The sequence below is a fragment of the Oreochromis niloticus genome, linkage group LG15 (genome assembly GCF_001858045.2).
Source record: "Oreochromis niloticus isolate F11D_XX linkage group LG15, O_niloticus_UMD_NMBU, whole genome shotgun sequence".
In the NCBI taxonomy this organism is placed as follows: domain Eukaryota; kingdom Metazoa; phylum Chordata; class Actinopteri; order Cichliformes; family Cichlidae; genus Oreochromis; species Oreochromis niloticus.
Genome location: NC_031980.2, coordinates 940001 through 955092, shown reverse-complemented (window position 1 = coordinate 955092; position 15092 = coordinate 940001). Strand labels below are relative to the sequence as shown.

General features: G+C 43.3%; 1 protein-coding gene across 7 annotated transcripts in view; it reads left to right on the top strand.

The window, feature by feature from the left end:
- fam49a (family with sequence similarity 49 member A) overlaps positions 1 to 15092 on the top strand; it is a 36799-nt gene that overhangs the window by 15236 nt on the left and 6471 nt on the right. For 2 of the 7 annotated variants that reach the window (XM_005449877.4, XM_005449879.4), the window contains exons 2-3: positions 8774 to 8829; positions 13756 to 13835. In XM_005449877.4, coding sequence (XP_005449934.1) covers positions 13763 to 13835 — 73 coding nt within the window. In that variant the 5' untranslated portion in view covers positions 8774 to 8829; positions 13756 to 13762. Of the gene's footprint in view, positions 1 to 8773; positions 8830 to 13383; positions 13464 to 13755; positions 13836 to 15092 lie in introns of all 7 variants that reach the window. The other 5 variants (XM_005449878.4, XM_003440703.5, XM_019353497.2 and 2 more) reach the window with 3 other exon arrangements.

Below are 15092 nucleotides of genomic sequence, written 5' to 3'. Positions count from 1 at the left end.
CATGAGATTTATTTTTGTTTTTACCAGCATGTTGAAGAGGAACTGCTCTGTTTACCAGAAGACCAATGCTGATTTATTGTGCTGGTACACGCATGAAATTGTGCAGTACCTGCATGAGAACAAAGGAACTGCAGACAGTTCCCACACGCTTCAGCACTTGCTCCGTCACTTGAGGTTTCTGTCATACCGAGCAGACTGACATGTTTCCTGTTTAACAGTTAGCACTTGATGAATGAAAGGCCACATTTGCATTAGTGTGAATTCAGACAGTCTCCTGTGCGGTTTTTATAAAAATGTATGATTACATATTTTTAAATACATTTTTTTAATTGTACTGTTTTGAAGGTGAGTTGGTATCAAAGGCCAGTGAGTTTCTAAGAAACGTGGAGTTTAATGCAAAGTGGGGAATAAACAAAATCAAATCCACAGTGGCAGAGCTCACCGAGGTGTACTGATTCGTGATTCGTGATCCTTTCTGTTGCCATGCAGAAAGGAGGCAAGACGCTCCAGACAGGCGCACACGTACTCATTTACTCATGGGAGGGCTGTAGTCTTCCAGCACATTGAACTTCCATTGAGGGTTAACCTTTGTTTGAACCCTGACAGAGTCACAAGAAGGCAGCTCGTCATGAGCCACATGTGTCCTCTCTCCATCCTCTTCACATCATGAACTTTTATTTACACATGTCATTTATCACCTGTTTGGAAAATGTGTGCCTGACTGGTCTCACGGGGGACTTAAAGGATTGGATTTATATAGCGCTTTTCAAGGCACCTAAAGCGCTTTACAATGCCATTATTCATTCACGCTCACATTCATACACTGGTGGAGGCAAGCTACGGTTCGAGGGCGAGGCGAGGCTCCCATATCGCGCCATCGGCCCCTCTGGCCAACACCAGTAGGCGGTAGGGTAAAGTGTCTTGCCCAAGGACACAACAACCAGGACAGAAAGGCCGGGGATCGAACCGGCGACCTTCCGGTTACAGGTGCGCTTCCCAACCCCCTGAGCCACGGTCGCCCCATGCGGTCGACTTGTGCTTACTCAAAGATTTGCACACCGACTGTTGTTGCGTGACCTGGAGTGATGCTGGAAATGTGCTTTTCCAGTGGTGGATATGATGCTCAGTCATGTAAATAACTGATTTACAGGTTCAATCCTGTGAATATCAACAGCTGTCACGCCATTTTGGGTTTCATGTCTGTTTTGTGCTCACAAAACATCACCAGGCGTGGATAATGAAGGTCCGGCCCCACCCACGCAGCAAGCCCTAGTACTTCTGTTCTTATGTTTAACCCAGCCTTTTTTGCTGTGGTGGTCATCCTCAATAACATTCTGCTTCCCAAGAGAGGATCTGATCCCATGGTCAGACGCACTCAGACTCCAGCTGTCAGTGATGGTCCTTCTGCTCTGGAGATCTGCTCTGAGCTGGAGGCCTGCTCTAACCAGAACCTACGGCAGGTGGAGGACTGCTTCAGAGGTTGCTGTGCCCGAGTTATCGGCTGCTGTCAGTCAGTCGAGCTGAAGTTCATCTGCAGGATGAGAGACTCACAAGAGAAGCATCACAGTACTCAGAAAACAGGATTAATAATCAAAAATGTGTGAACCTGCTTCACTGTGCAGTCTTCATTTAGGGAAACGTTACTGTTTGCAATAGGCAGTTGTTAACTGAGATTCAAGGAAAATACAAGTGATGCTGGTTAAATTGTTCATCCAGCTGTCTGCACTCAATGATGACAGTACTACGTGTAAATGTGCTGATTGTCGAAAATGAAACGTAGCAGCGAGTAGACAATAGGTTTTCATCCAAAGTGGGTCATCGCCTCTGCTCCCTCCCTCTGCTTTCCAGAAAGAGTTACTTGGAGAGTCGGTTATGCTGTCAGGCTTGACAAACGCAATGCAGCTTCCTGTGATTGGGTTTGTGAGTCTTGCATTTTTAACATGTCCGTATACTTATGACTAAACAACGGGTCCTACTGTAAATCACAGCTGTGAAGAAAGCTAAACAGATCATTTCCATTTGAATAATAGCATAAAATGTCTTTAACAGGTGACTTTTATCTACATCTTACCAAGGTAGACACTAAAATTTGAATAAATAAAGCCCAAGATATGATGTGTTTACACAGGCTTTAGTTTTTTTACACTTGTTTGGAAACTGCTGTTGGACAAATTTGCATTAGATTATGTGTTTGCAGATTTATTGGGTGGTCAGCGGTTATCTAATGCTGGCCACATTGTGAAAACACAGCTGATATGACAGCCAGATAAGAAGGACTTATCTGCTGTTATGGTCAGTTTAACCCAGTGAACTGTGGGATATGCAGTCTTTTGTTTTCCTGTGCAAACGCTGACTGAGCCTCTCAGTATTCCAAGGCTTTCTATGCTGTATACATGAAAACACCAAAGAGATCTATAGCTCTCCGTTTTTCCCTACATGGACTTGTTTTATGAGGTTTACACAGACAGATCGATCTGTGCACGTTAAGAGAGCCTTTTTCATGTCTGCTCGACTTCATTTTGTTCGTTCCCTTCAGCGACGCTGAGGCGCCGTCATGATAATGATAATCTGTTTCTTCACATTTTTTAGATTTTGTTTTCATCCACAATTCCCTCTCTGGTGAATCCTCCTCTCGTCTTCCTCACATGTCTGCAGACTGCCACTCTCCGGTTTTAAGCAGCCTTCTTGGCAGAGATTCACATCGTTAGCGACAGCTGCTTTCATCACACACCTTCCCTTTTTCTGACTGGTAGCCTTTATAGACCAAAGTGTGTGTCCACATGTCTGTCTGTCCCCTCCGGGCTGTCGGTCTTTCATATTTGCATGCCTTCCTTATTTTAACGCATTTCTCTGCTGTCACCATGGAAACGGATAGTTTTGAGACGAGCCCATGCAGGCAAATGTGTGGTTGTCCACACAAAGAGACTGTTAACATCTTTATGTAAGTTTGTTTTACATCCATGCGGGGAGGGTGCCAGCACTTGTCTGTACATGAAGCTAACATAAGAGCAGAGTGGTGAATTTGCTCTTTTTCTATTCCCTGATTGCGCTTTTCAGACACGTCAAATTTCTTAAATTATTGCTGCAGTGTCATGTAAGCTGAGGGGAAAAAACATATGCGCTCAAGAGAGATGAAGCACGTCATTCAATAATTAGTTGTTGTTGTTTTTTGTTTTTTTGTTTGTTTGCTTTTTAATATTTGACAGAGACGAGCGCTACCACCCACCCCTAATCATCTGATTTGGGTGAGAGCTAAAACCTGCAGGACACCGGCCCTCGAGGCTGGGAGTTGGACTGTCTTATAGGGCCACCTCAGGTGCACAGAAGCCCTACCCACTTGCTGTCTTGTTTGTAGGGAGGAAGGAATGGAGGTAAAACCACTTATTTCAGACAGTAGGCGTACTGGGGACACTCGCTGAGCCTCTGTATAACATAAAAAAACTGTATGACTAAGTCCATGATTAAAAATATATAGCTGAAAATTAGGATAATAGTCTGTATCAGTAAGCAGGAAGCAGAAAGGGCAGGGCTGTAGAGAGTGGGGATCAAACAGTAGGCCAAATGGGATGGTCATGTGTTGTGGCACTCGCCTCTTGTATGTTAGAAACGAGTGTAATCCACGTTCTTATTTAACCTCCCTTAAAGATGACGGCTGCCAGACCATCTTTGTCAACATGGGCAGACTTTATGATCAATAAGTTACAGTCACTGGATTTTGTTTAGTGTGGATGACTAATCCGTCTGTGTGTTTATGACTTTGCTGCTACGTTATTATAATGCCACATCATTTTGATGTTTGCTGTGCTGTCCTGTGTTTTGACTTGAAATGACAGCTGATGATGAGTCCTGGGATCAACACACCAAAGAAGTCCAGCTGAACACCAGTATGCAGCTCTGCATGCTTTTGTCGCTAAATTTAAAATGCATACGCAAGTTCCTTATTGCTGCGTCACCTTAATGTTAGATCACCTAAAAACATTAGCACAAACAGCACTTTCATTTTCTGCATCTTTCTCATACATTCATTCAAATGTCATCTGTTTAGTTTCCCTGAATCTGTCATGTTCGTCTGTCCTGAACATAGGTCATATTTTAATAAGGATTACTTATTTTGATTAAACACTCTCATAACAATATGGAAGGATATTCCCTGTAGGTTATCCTCTTTTTTTTTTTTTTTTTTTTTTTCATTTCATTTTGGCTTTTTTGTTTTTAGCTTCTTTTATTAGTTTCAGTGTCAGTCTTAGTGTTTCTTAGTATTATTGTATGAGGGCCGAGGCGTAGGACACTCAGCAGAGGTTTTACAATACAAACAGAACTTTTGAAGTTTGCTCACAGTCACAATGCCTCAGCTGTGTTACCATTTTCACCAAACAGATAATAACTAAAAACAGCTCAAACTAAAATGTTAGTTTTAGTTAACTATAGTGATAAATGTGATTCATAGCAAACTAGTGAATTTTCTTTACTAGTCCAGCAATAAGCAGGCTGCTTGGCTTGTGTCTCACAGCTTTGGTTTCTTTGTGCCAGTCTCAGATTTATTCTCGTCTCTCCTTTTTCTCTTCCTGCTTCCTCCATCAGTTTGTCTCACTGTCTCATTCCTCACTCATACCTTCGTGCTCTTAACAGCAGATCTGTTGGATAAAATCAACATTACTGTGTTCAGATGTTTTGGTTTTTTCCCCTTCAGTAGCTCACCATGGGACAGAAGCGGCCCATGTATTACTGTGCATGTTATTCCTCTGAGGTCACTGGAAAATTCCATTCTAGCTCTTGATTGATGTTTCCTGAAAAACATGTTTATTTTCGAGAAGTCTGCATGCATCTCCCTCCACACCATTTCACTGCACCACCTGCCGGGATGATTGACAGATTTATTGACTTACTAATAAACCGGCGCTCAGCTCTGAGTGCTGTGATAAATGTGTTGGTAGTTTAAGATTGTTGGTTTGCACACTGGGCTGAATGGCATAAGTGTGAAGGTCTGTTAATGCTGCATATTTCATTTATTTGTTTATTTTTATTCTAGTGCAATGCATACTGGCTGACTTTTGCAAACGTGCTTGATTTCATTGTGTAGATAAGTTGGGGACAAATGGGGAAATCCTCCTCTGTGTGACTGAAAGCAGAAGCAGAGAAGGAAAAGGGAATGAAACGGACACATGGGGCAAAGAGGAAGGAGGAGTTCAAAGAAGCTGAAGTGCAGAAAAAGAAGGAAGTTTGATGTATAAAAAGTGAAGTGGGTGTGATTTTTGAAGCATCTAAAGACCATTCATGTGTCCGACCACAGAGAACAGCTGCACTTTCTGCCCTTACAAGGAGAGCATCTCATGTCTCTGGACGCATCCATCCATCCACCCAATCATCCATCCATCCATCCATCCACCCAATCATCCATCCATCCATCCATCCACCCAATCATCCATCCATCCATCCATCTATCCACCCAATCATCCATCCATCCATCCATCCATCTATCCACCCAATCATCCATCCATCCACCCAATCATCCATCCATCCATCCATCCATCCACCCAATCATCCATCCATCCATCCACCCATCCATCCATCCACCCAATGATCCATCCATCATCCAATCATCCATCCATCCATCCAATCATCCATCCATCCACCCATCCATCCATCCATCCATCCATCCATCCATCCATCCATCCACCCAATCATCCATCCATCCATCCAATCATCCATCCATCCATCCAATCATCCATCCATCCATCCACCCACCCACCCAATCATCCATCCATCCACCCACCCACCCATCCATCCATCCATCCATCCACCCACCCAATCATCCATCCATCCATCCATCCACCCATCCACCCACCCAATCATCCATCCACCCATCCACCCACCCAATCATCCATCCATCCACCCACCCACCCAATCATCCATCCACCCATCCATCCACCCACCCAATCATCCATCCATCCATCCATCCACCCATCCATCCATCCATCCACCCACCCAATCATCCATCCATCCATCCATCCACCCACCCAATCATCCATCCATCCACCCACCCAATCATCCATCCATCCATCCATCCATCCATCCATCCATCCATCCACCCAATGATCCATCCATCATCCAATCATCCATCCATCCATCCACCCATCCATCCATCCATCCATCCATCCATCCATCCATCCATCCATCCATCCACCCAATCATCCATCCATCCATCCACCCAATCATCCATCCATCCATCCAATCATCCATCCATCCATCCAATCATCCATCCATCCATCCACCCACCCACCCAATCATCCATCCATCCACCCACCCACCCATCCATCCATCCATCCATCCACCCACCCAATCATCCATCCATCCATCCATCCACCCATCCACCCACCCAATCATCCATCCACCCACCCACCCACCCAATCATCCATCCATCCACCCACCCACCCAATCATCCATCCACCCATCCATCCACCCACCCAATCATCCATCCATCCATCCACCCATCCATCCATCCATCCACCCACCCAATCATCCATCCATCCATCCATCCACCCACCCAATCATCCATCCATCCACCCACCCAATCATCCATCCATCCATCCATCCATCCATCCATCCATCCATCCATCCATCCATCCATCCATCCACCCATCCATCCCTCCCTCCCTCCCTCCCTCCCTTCCTTCCTTCCTTCCTCCCTCCCTTCCTTCCTTCCTTCCTTCCTTCCTTCCTTCCTTCCTCCCTTCCCTCAGCAGTGTTGCTGTGCAGGTTCCGCAGGGCCAGTGCAGATGAATAAGCACAGGTTTCAGTGACAGTTGGTAATGTGTGTACATTATGTTATTTAATGGATTAGCTGATCATCAGAAAATCAGATGCCAAGACCAAACATGTGGCTTTTGTATCAACAAACCTCTGCAATAGAGGAATTGTCTTCTCTGTGTAACATGAGGTAGTAATATCTCCAGTCAACCGTGTCAGACGTTGCACTGCAAAAATGTATTATGTTGAACAAAATGTGTTTGAGAAACCCAACATTTGTGTGTTTGTGGAAGTATTTGCATGATGTATGTATTATATGTTCATTACCTTGCTGTCATATAAACATGCATGAGCTTATTAGTGCGTGTGTGCGTGCGTGTGTGTTTACGTGAAGGCTGTAACTTTTTAAATTCATAATGATGCCCACTGTGTCATTAGCCTTGCACGGTGACTAATTCTTATGATCATCCAATAATAATGGCCCTGAGTGCTCTGAGGTTCCAGTTCTCATCCCAGCCACTTCACCCTCACCTGCAAACTGCCAGAGTGCTGGCTGGAGCTGAAGGTCATCACGTGATGAGCCCAGTGAAACCACATGACCACCACAGAGCAGAGTGCAGATCAGAAAAACGTTGACTTGAACAGTCGTGGGATGACATTAAACTGTGACTCGAGCTGCGCAGCTACTCCAATGAACTTCAAGAATAAAAAAAGCCTAACAGATCCCCTTTTAGGCAATTATTAAATTAAGGTATAAATAAGGTTATAGTTCTTTGCACACAAATGCAGGAGTATTATTTACACATGAATATTTGCTCCTGCCTAGATTGGCAGTCCACAAGTAGCCGGTCAGACCAGAATGAGCCATGTGGGGCCGTAAAACAAACATTTCAAGCCACAACAGGAAATGTAGTAAGACGTAGTAACCATCCACAGCGCAGCTTTACTGCTGCTGCATAATTCTCTCCAGTCAGGCCTCTCCATAATTTAAAAGTACTTTGTTGCAGGCCAGTATAGGCCCATTCCCAAACAGGAATATTTTTCCAGACTGTAGCACCAGGAAAGCGTCTGCCACACAAATGGCCCTCTCTGTTGTTAAGCAGGAGAATACCTCTCATAGTCTGACTGACTTTCGCTCTCCATGAGCGGGTTTTGTGGGCCAGATTTGGGGCATCATTGACCCACAAACACATTTAGAAAGCAGCCATGACAAATATTAGGTTCAAATGTGAAAAAATCCTTTTCTCTCTCAGCTCTCACAGACGAACGCTGAGCTTCAGGTGATCCTGAAGCCTTTTTTTTTTTTTTCTTCCCACATATTAAGCTATAGCTCTTTTACACACATCTCTGTTTCACACTTCAATATTTTGTCTCCTTTTCTGTCTTCATTTATTTATTTGTACTATTTGTATTTTATCTGTTCTATTTCTATTGTATATACTAATCTGCATCTGTGCGTGGGCAGCAAAGAAAGAGTTTCATTGCACAGAGAAATGCCTTTTTCTCTTGTGACAAATGACAATAAACACTTTGAATCTTGAGTCTTAAATCCTGGTCTTTTCTTTTGGTTGGACGCTGTCCTAGTTGACAGCACCATCTATTTTCTGCTCCCACCTTAAAGAGAATTACAGCATTGTGCAACTCACGGACCGCTAGCAGCCGCAGCATGGCACAGGATGTTCAGTACCTCAGTAAACCTGCAGCAGACGGGCTAATCAGCTGCTTTTCTTTGGATATGGCAGACAGTGGTGTCGATTTCAGTGTTGAATAATTCAGAGGTGTGTTTTGTGATGCTGGAGGATTGTATTTGTCTGAAGGCTCGTGTGCATTAGCAGAAAAGGGTAATTTTGTTGGTTAATGTGGAAAGCTGTGTACTCTGCCCGTTCAGTCGGCAGGTGTGCGACGTGCACGTAGTGACACACACACCTGCACATGTATTTTTTATGAGGAACTGTGCGAGTGTTTCCCTTGCTGGTATTACTCGTGTCATTTTTCAAGTCCTTTTTTCCCTTTCTTGTTGTTTCAGAGACACAAAGAAAGCGGATGATATAAACCGCAGCCTGACGTCCTCCACCAGAGAAGGTACATCACTCAGTCATGACCACAGTATGCTTCATGTTCGTACAGTCGGCACTCTAAGCTGCCACTAAGACACATCAGCCAGCAGCAACACTGTGGTTCAGATGATCTTAGGTAGCTGGGATTAGCCCGCGGTTGTTGTGTTAAGCCTCAGAAAGCTCCTCGTTCTCTGGGCTTTACAGGCAAACCTTCCTTTGGTATTTACAGGATCTGAGGAGGATTACCAAACGTTCAGGTTTTCCAAAGGTATCTGTGCAACTTTGCAATGAACAAAGTGGATTAAAAGAGAAAAATTGAAAAGGGTCAGTGCATCCTCTAAACACCTCTGTGTAATTTCATAATTGAGTGTAGCATCTATAGTGTCACTTAAAGGGAACTCCCCTTTTTTATTTTAGTTTTTTTGAGGGTCGAACACGTTTGTCTGAATTTATTTATTCATTTAAAAAGGAAAAAGCACCAGTGAGCTCATGGTAGCTTTAAAGTAAGTTTTTTTAGACTGCAATAAAATATCTGTCATTTTTTTATTTTAAAGAATAAAGCTCCAACTCTACAAATAATGTCAGATGCCAGTTTGCTCAGATCAAGATTTTCTTTCTGAGCACGTGTTGGTTAGGACTCCCCAGACTGCAGAGGAGGAGGTTTAACCAGGGAACTCATTTTAGTGCTTTAAGTGCATAGAATTTGCTTTAATTACAAAGCTTAAATAGCCTTGAGATGGCAGCACAGACTGCAGCAGGAATGCTTAAATTGAGGTTAAAGCAGCAGAGTTTTGGTCTCTGAGAGCAGCACGTGTAACATAAAGGTAACTTGTCTTAACACAGTGACAAAATCCAGTACTCACAAAACAAAAGGCCTTGGCTTCACCGTTAGACATGCAGAGGGGATTATGTTAACAAATTACATTTTTATGTTCTTCTCTTTTAGGGAAACTGCTTTAATCTCAAACTTAGGCTCACTTCATGATTTCTAGTTCCACTCTCAGCGTATTCTTCACTGAGTCGTCTCTTCACATGGTTATTTTATTTGGTGACATTTCCCGGTGATTGAACCGGTGTCAGCAGATGCTCCATACTCTGGGAAAGAGGAAAGTCAAGTTTCCACAGATACTTGATAAGTGCCAGTGTAAACAACAAAACTCCCTTTATTAAAACAAATTGAATGTAAAGGAGTCGCAGTTATATGAAAGTTTGATTCCAGTAGCTCAAAACACCAAATGAATATAGTGTTATTTGAACTGCAGACTGTAATAAGAGCTGATGTGCACATTAATACCTCACAGGCCTCTCATAGACTGTATTTAGCAGATGGCTGGTGGAGTTTTAGATCCTGCATCTTGTTAGCGTATCGATCGCGTGTTCGAGCGTTTCCACCGTTGCCGCCATCTTGGTTGTGCAAAAAGAAAAAAAAGGATGTGATGAGTAAAGATGGGTCTGGGTGTGAAACCACGTACTCACTGGCTGGCGAACAACTTGTCAACCACAAGTCCTTAGCTGTTGGGTGTGCGCTCTCGTGCCACCGATGGTCATTCATTTTAAAACATAGTATGATCAAGATTTACAAAATAGACTTGTTTGTTTATTTAATATGACCCACAATGTGTGACTAAGTCCATAAATTCTTCACAAGGTGTTTAAAGGTCAACACAGAAAACCATAAACGTCCATCATCTCATCCTCAGCTATCGACAGCGGCCTTCAGATGGAGTTCAGGTTTAAGGCTCCTCCACACTGGCTTCATTTTCTGACCTGGAGTCTACGTCTCACCTGTTTACACCATCAGTGGGCAGTGGGAGCTAGGAGGGAGCTAATGCTAGCGTGATTGTGAAGACTCGTGGCAGGCCCAAATCACGATTTTCTTTATGACGCTGTAAACATTCAACCTGTGAGCCTCCCCACCCCCACCCTCTCGCTCTCAAACTGGAACAAGACATTCACACAGACACTACTGTTGGTGTATTACTGGCATACCTGTAGTACTGGTATACCAGGTGTTACCAAGAAGCTTGAGAGTCAACTAAGAGACACAACCTCTACTGCAGGACTGTTCATAACTGTACCTAATGATCTGAGACTAAACATTACCAAGGCGTGTTCTTTGTTGTGCACATTATAACCTGCCACTCACAGGTGTAATTAAATAAACAATAAATGGTGACGTGGTCACATTCCATTTAGATGCATCGTTAAAAGATGCTGATTGGGTTACGTTCACTCTGAAAATGTAACAGATCATCAGAGAAGAATGATGTCGTGAGAGTGACATTTATCTAGAGTACTGACTGCTTTCACTTGTACATTGTGTGCTTGTTTTTTAATCATCTCATATTTAGTTAATTGAATACAAGGTCCAGTAATTCTCCCGTCTTTGTACAGCTTAAAAAAAACTATACACGTGACAGATGTTGTATTGAACCTTTAATACAATAGAATAAAACTTTTTAAATGAGATCACCTCAGTTATAGCTGTGCTGTAGATAAAGTGTTTGACTGGCTAGCTGTGTGAGTAGGTACACATGCACATACATGAATCAGTTCTCTGTAGACAGTTAAAAGTGACCCTGGTGTAGTTTAGGAAAGAGAGCGTGTAACAGTGCAGGAGCCCGGCAGCAGTGTGGCAGCCGGATACTGCAGAATATCAGGGAGATGCAGCAACAGGTGAAATCCCCAAACATTGTGAGGTAGGCTCAGCTTTGAGCCAAGGAACTGAAGCGACTCGTAGTGCAAAGACTTCAGAGAGGTACCAATCAAAGTGATGCATGACGACTTTAGACCACGTGGTTGTTTCTTAAATGTTTGATCAACATCTTTTATTCCCAGTGCACACCAAATGAAAACTCAACCACAAATGTGCTTGACTGGACCGTTTTATCTCAGAGGTAAAAAATGCCCCTTCGTCGGCAGTCTTAAAGTCAGCTGTCATTTTTAATGGTTCGCTGGTACCTGAGGGGAGGGGAGGTGGAGTCTTCCTGCAGAATACAGCAGATAAAGCTGCTGCGGACTCGTAGCCACAGGTTAGAGTCTGCCCTGAAAAAATAAGGCTTGCACATGTACCAGCATGACAGGGTCACAGTATGTTAGTGAATGTAAGCATATGTCAACACTGCCCCCTGCTGGTGCAACCCAGAGTCTGACTGCTCTGCATGAATTTAATAATCGGATGCATTTTAAGGTATATAATTTCCTACCAATCAAAGGCTGTAGGAACACTATGCAGCCTGTTATTATGCACACAGTTATATCTGAATTTATGACGAGCACAGGATGTGCAGCGAATACCATGATTGTAAAATAGTCGACAGCTTGCTGGAGGCTGTGCAGAGAAATGCAGTGTGATTATCATGTGCACGCTGCTGCACAGAGTCTCTATTGTTGTCACTTCACTCTCTGGGTTAAGTCGAGGGAAGTTGGCTGTCTATGTGTGAGAAAAGAAGACTTGTGTGTGCAAGTGTGCCAAATATACTGACTTTAACAGAGACTTTAAAATCATTTTTTTAGCTGGTTAAGTTTTTTTGTTCATTTTTTAAAAAATAAGCAGGGTTACACTATTCCTATTTGCATCTCTGTGAGTTCCTGTGACGTTACCCGTTTTACTGTAATCGTAGCCTCACGTTATGCTGCTGTAGTTTTAGGCCCACTGTGATTACAGAGTTTGTGACCACCCGTCACGGCTGGGGGAGGGAGACTTTTCCCAGGAAATTGCTGCCTTTTGCCTCCAATAAAAACTTTATAGAGTGTAACTGTAATTTAGGACTCTGTGTTTGGCTGATTTCAGAGACGCCTGAATCCAAAAGAACGGTTAAGAAACTAGACTTTTGCTCAGGTTGCTTTCACAGCCTCTTTACTGACCAGGAAACACGTGTGAAGAGACAGCGATGAATTGCACCTGGATAATCATCATCTGCATTTTCAGATCAGCTAGCAAAGCTTAGTGCATGGTTGGTTTCATTTCTGTCAGAGGAATGATTGACGGAAAGGTCGGCAGCAAGGATTAAATTTAACAAATAAAAGGACAATAATAGTTTTTCCCACACTGCAAATGGTACAGTAAACATAGCCAAACCTTCAAGTAGTGAGTTCAGTGTATACATGAGCCAAGAGCGCAGACTTTAAGCTTAGCTGACTCGACCCACCTTGTATTTGAATCTTTTGTTTGCGAGGGGCAGCCAGTCAGGAAGAACAAGAGAAAGGGCATTTTAAAAAACTTCACCAAGAGCAAATATGATTTTATTTTGTAAACTTTTGATGGATAGTTTTGTCTGTTTAGAAAGTTTTTACTGCAGGTAGTTAATTAAATCCTCAATTAAATGGAAAAGGACTGTGGTTGGTCTTCAGAGTGTATATGCATCATTTAATATCCAGCTCCTACAGACACGGTAAACCAATGAGCTGGTCTGAAATCAGTTTGAATGGAAATCATAATCAATACAAATGATGCCTGAGCACATTTTCAGTTTGTAAGATGATTTATTCTGGTCTGAAATCAGCCACACTGAACGTGTTTTTGTGAAACTGTATGTATTGGTATCTGTTATGGTGACGACTCTATTTTAACCATCAGGTTTGCTGGAATGGGTAACCTGCTAAAAGTCCTAACAAGGGAAATAGAGAACTATCCACACTTTTTCCTGGACTTTGAAAGTAAGTGTGGCGGGGCAGCGGGACTAAAGCTGGATGGAGAAGAGATGTATCCTGCTTTGCTCGTTCTTCTCTCTCCGTCGGTCTCTGCTCTCAATGACCAAACCGTGAAGGCGTCCTCTTCTTCTCTCCTCTTTTTTTCCTCGCCTCCCTCTTGGCTCGGTCTCGACCTCCTGCAGCATCGCCTCTGATCTCCCATCTCTAATCAAGCAACTTTATTTTCTCCCTTTTTTTGGTGACTCTTTAACATCACACATGCTCTTCCTCCTTTCTTTTTCTTTTCTCTCTCTTGCAGAAACCAAATGGGGAATCTATTAAAAGTGCTCACTTGCACAGAGCTTGAACAGGGGCCAAACTTTTTCCTTGATTTTGAAAGTGAGCGCAGCTTCTCCCTGTCCTCTTGCTCCCACACTCTCCTTTTCCCTAAACCAGTCTTCCCATTAGCCTCTCTGTCGCTCCGGCTGGTCAGGGGTCAGACTGTTCAGCCGCTGAGTTGTGAACCTTCCCTTCATTGAATTTCTAATGTTGTCATTAAAATTCATGATTGATTTCAGTCCTGTTTTAAAATAGGAACTCTTTTCTTTGCTTGCCAAGCAGAAGAGGAATGGATCTGACCCTTGACCTTTGCCGTTTGCTTTTACTAACTCGTCCGCATGCACCTCTTTGTGTTTGTGATACATGTCATGCACCCAAATGTGACATAATGTAAACACACACACACACACACACACACACACACACACACACACACACACACACAATACGCCTCCACAGTGGTATTTCAGCAGCTCGCACAGTGTAGCCAACCCCAGGCTTTGTTTATTCAGCAGAGAGGAAATGATAGGAGTGGAAGGTTTTTGAAATGCAAAACAGCCCAGACACAGAGTTTTAATGTCAGCGATGCTCTATATTTAGACTCTCTGTGGTCGTGATAACCAGCTCTCTATTCTGAGTCTTGAAGAGTTTGCATTACCTCACACTTTTTTACAACTGAGCTGCCAGAGCTGAGATGAAGAAGCACGGGTCATTCCTGCCAATGCATGGTGTCATAAATATGCATGCAGCAGGAGACAAAGAGCCGGTGAGCTTGTGCGTACAGTAGACCTGATATTTGTTTCAGTCGATCACAGCTGTTGTTCGAGCACATACAAGCTCCTTCTGTGGCTACGGCATGCTTTGGATGACCCTGTGCAGACACACTGACCTTTGACCCCCACACACACTCTGCCCATCTCTCATCTTTTACAGTCAAATATTCAAAATATCTGCCTTAATGTGAGCTGCCATATTCAGATATGTTTGTGTGTTATTGACGTAAATGTGGCCTCGTTTGAAGAACAAGGCACCGTGGGTGTTCAGTTAGAGGTGCTGAAAGATTATGGAGCCGATTTAGTGCTTTTCACTGTAGAATGATTTGGCTTTTTGCAGTTAAAACCATTAAAGGCAGTTTTGTTGGTTTGACTGTAAAAGACCTCAGAGTTGTATTGTATGAAGTGATGTCCCTCACTCGAGTCATGCTGCTGAACGCTTTTGTTCCCACCGTTGAGTTTCCCATTTCAAACCAACGATGAGTTCCTTTCTAGCAGCAAAAACATTCAGCGAGCATGCTGAAAAAAACCCACTGAGGTTTGT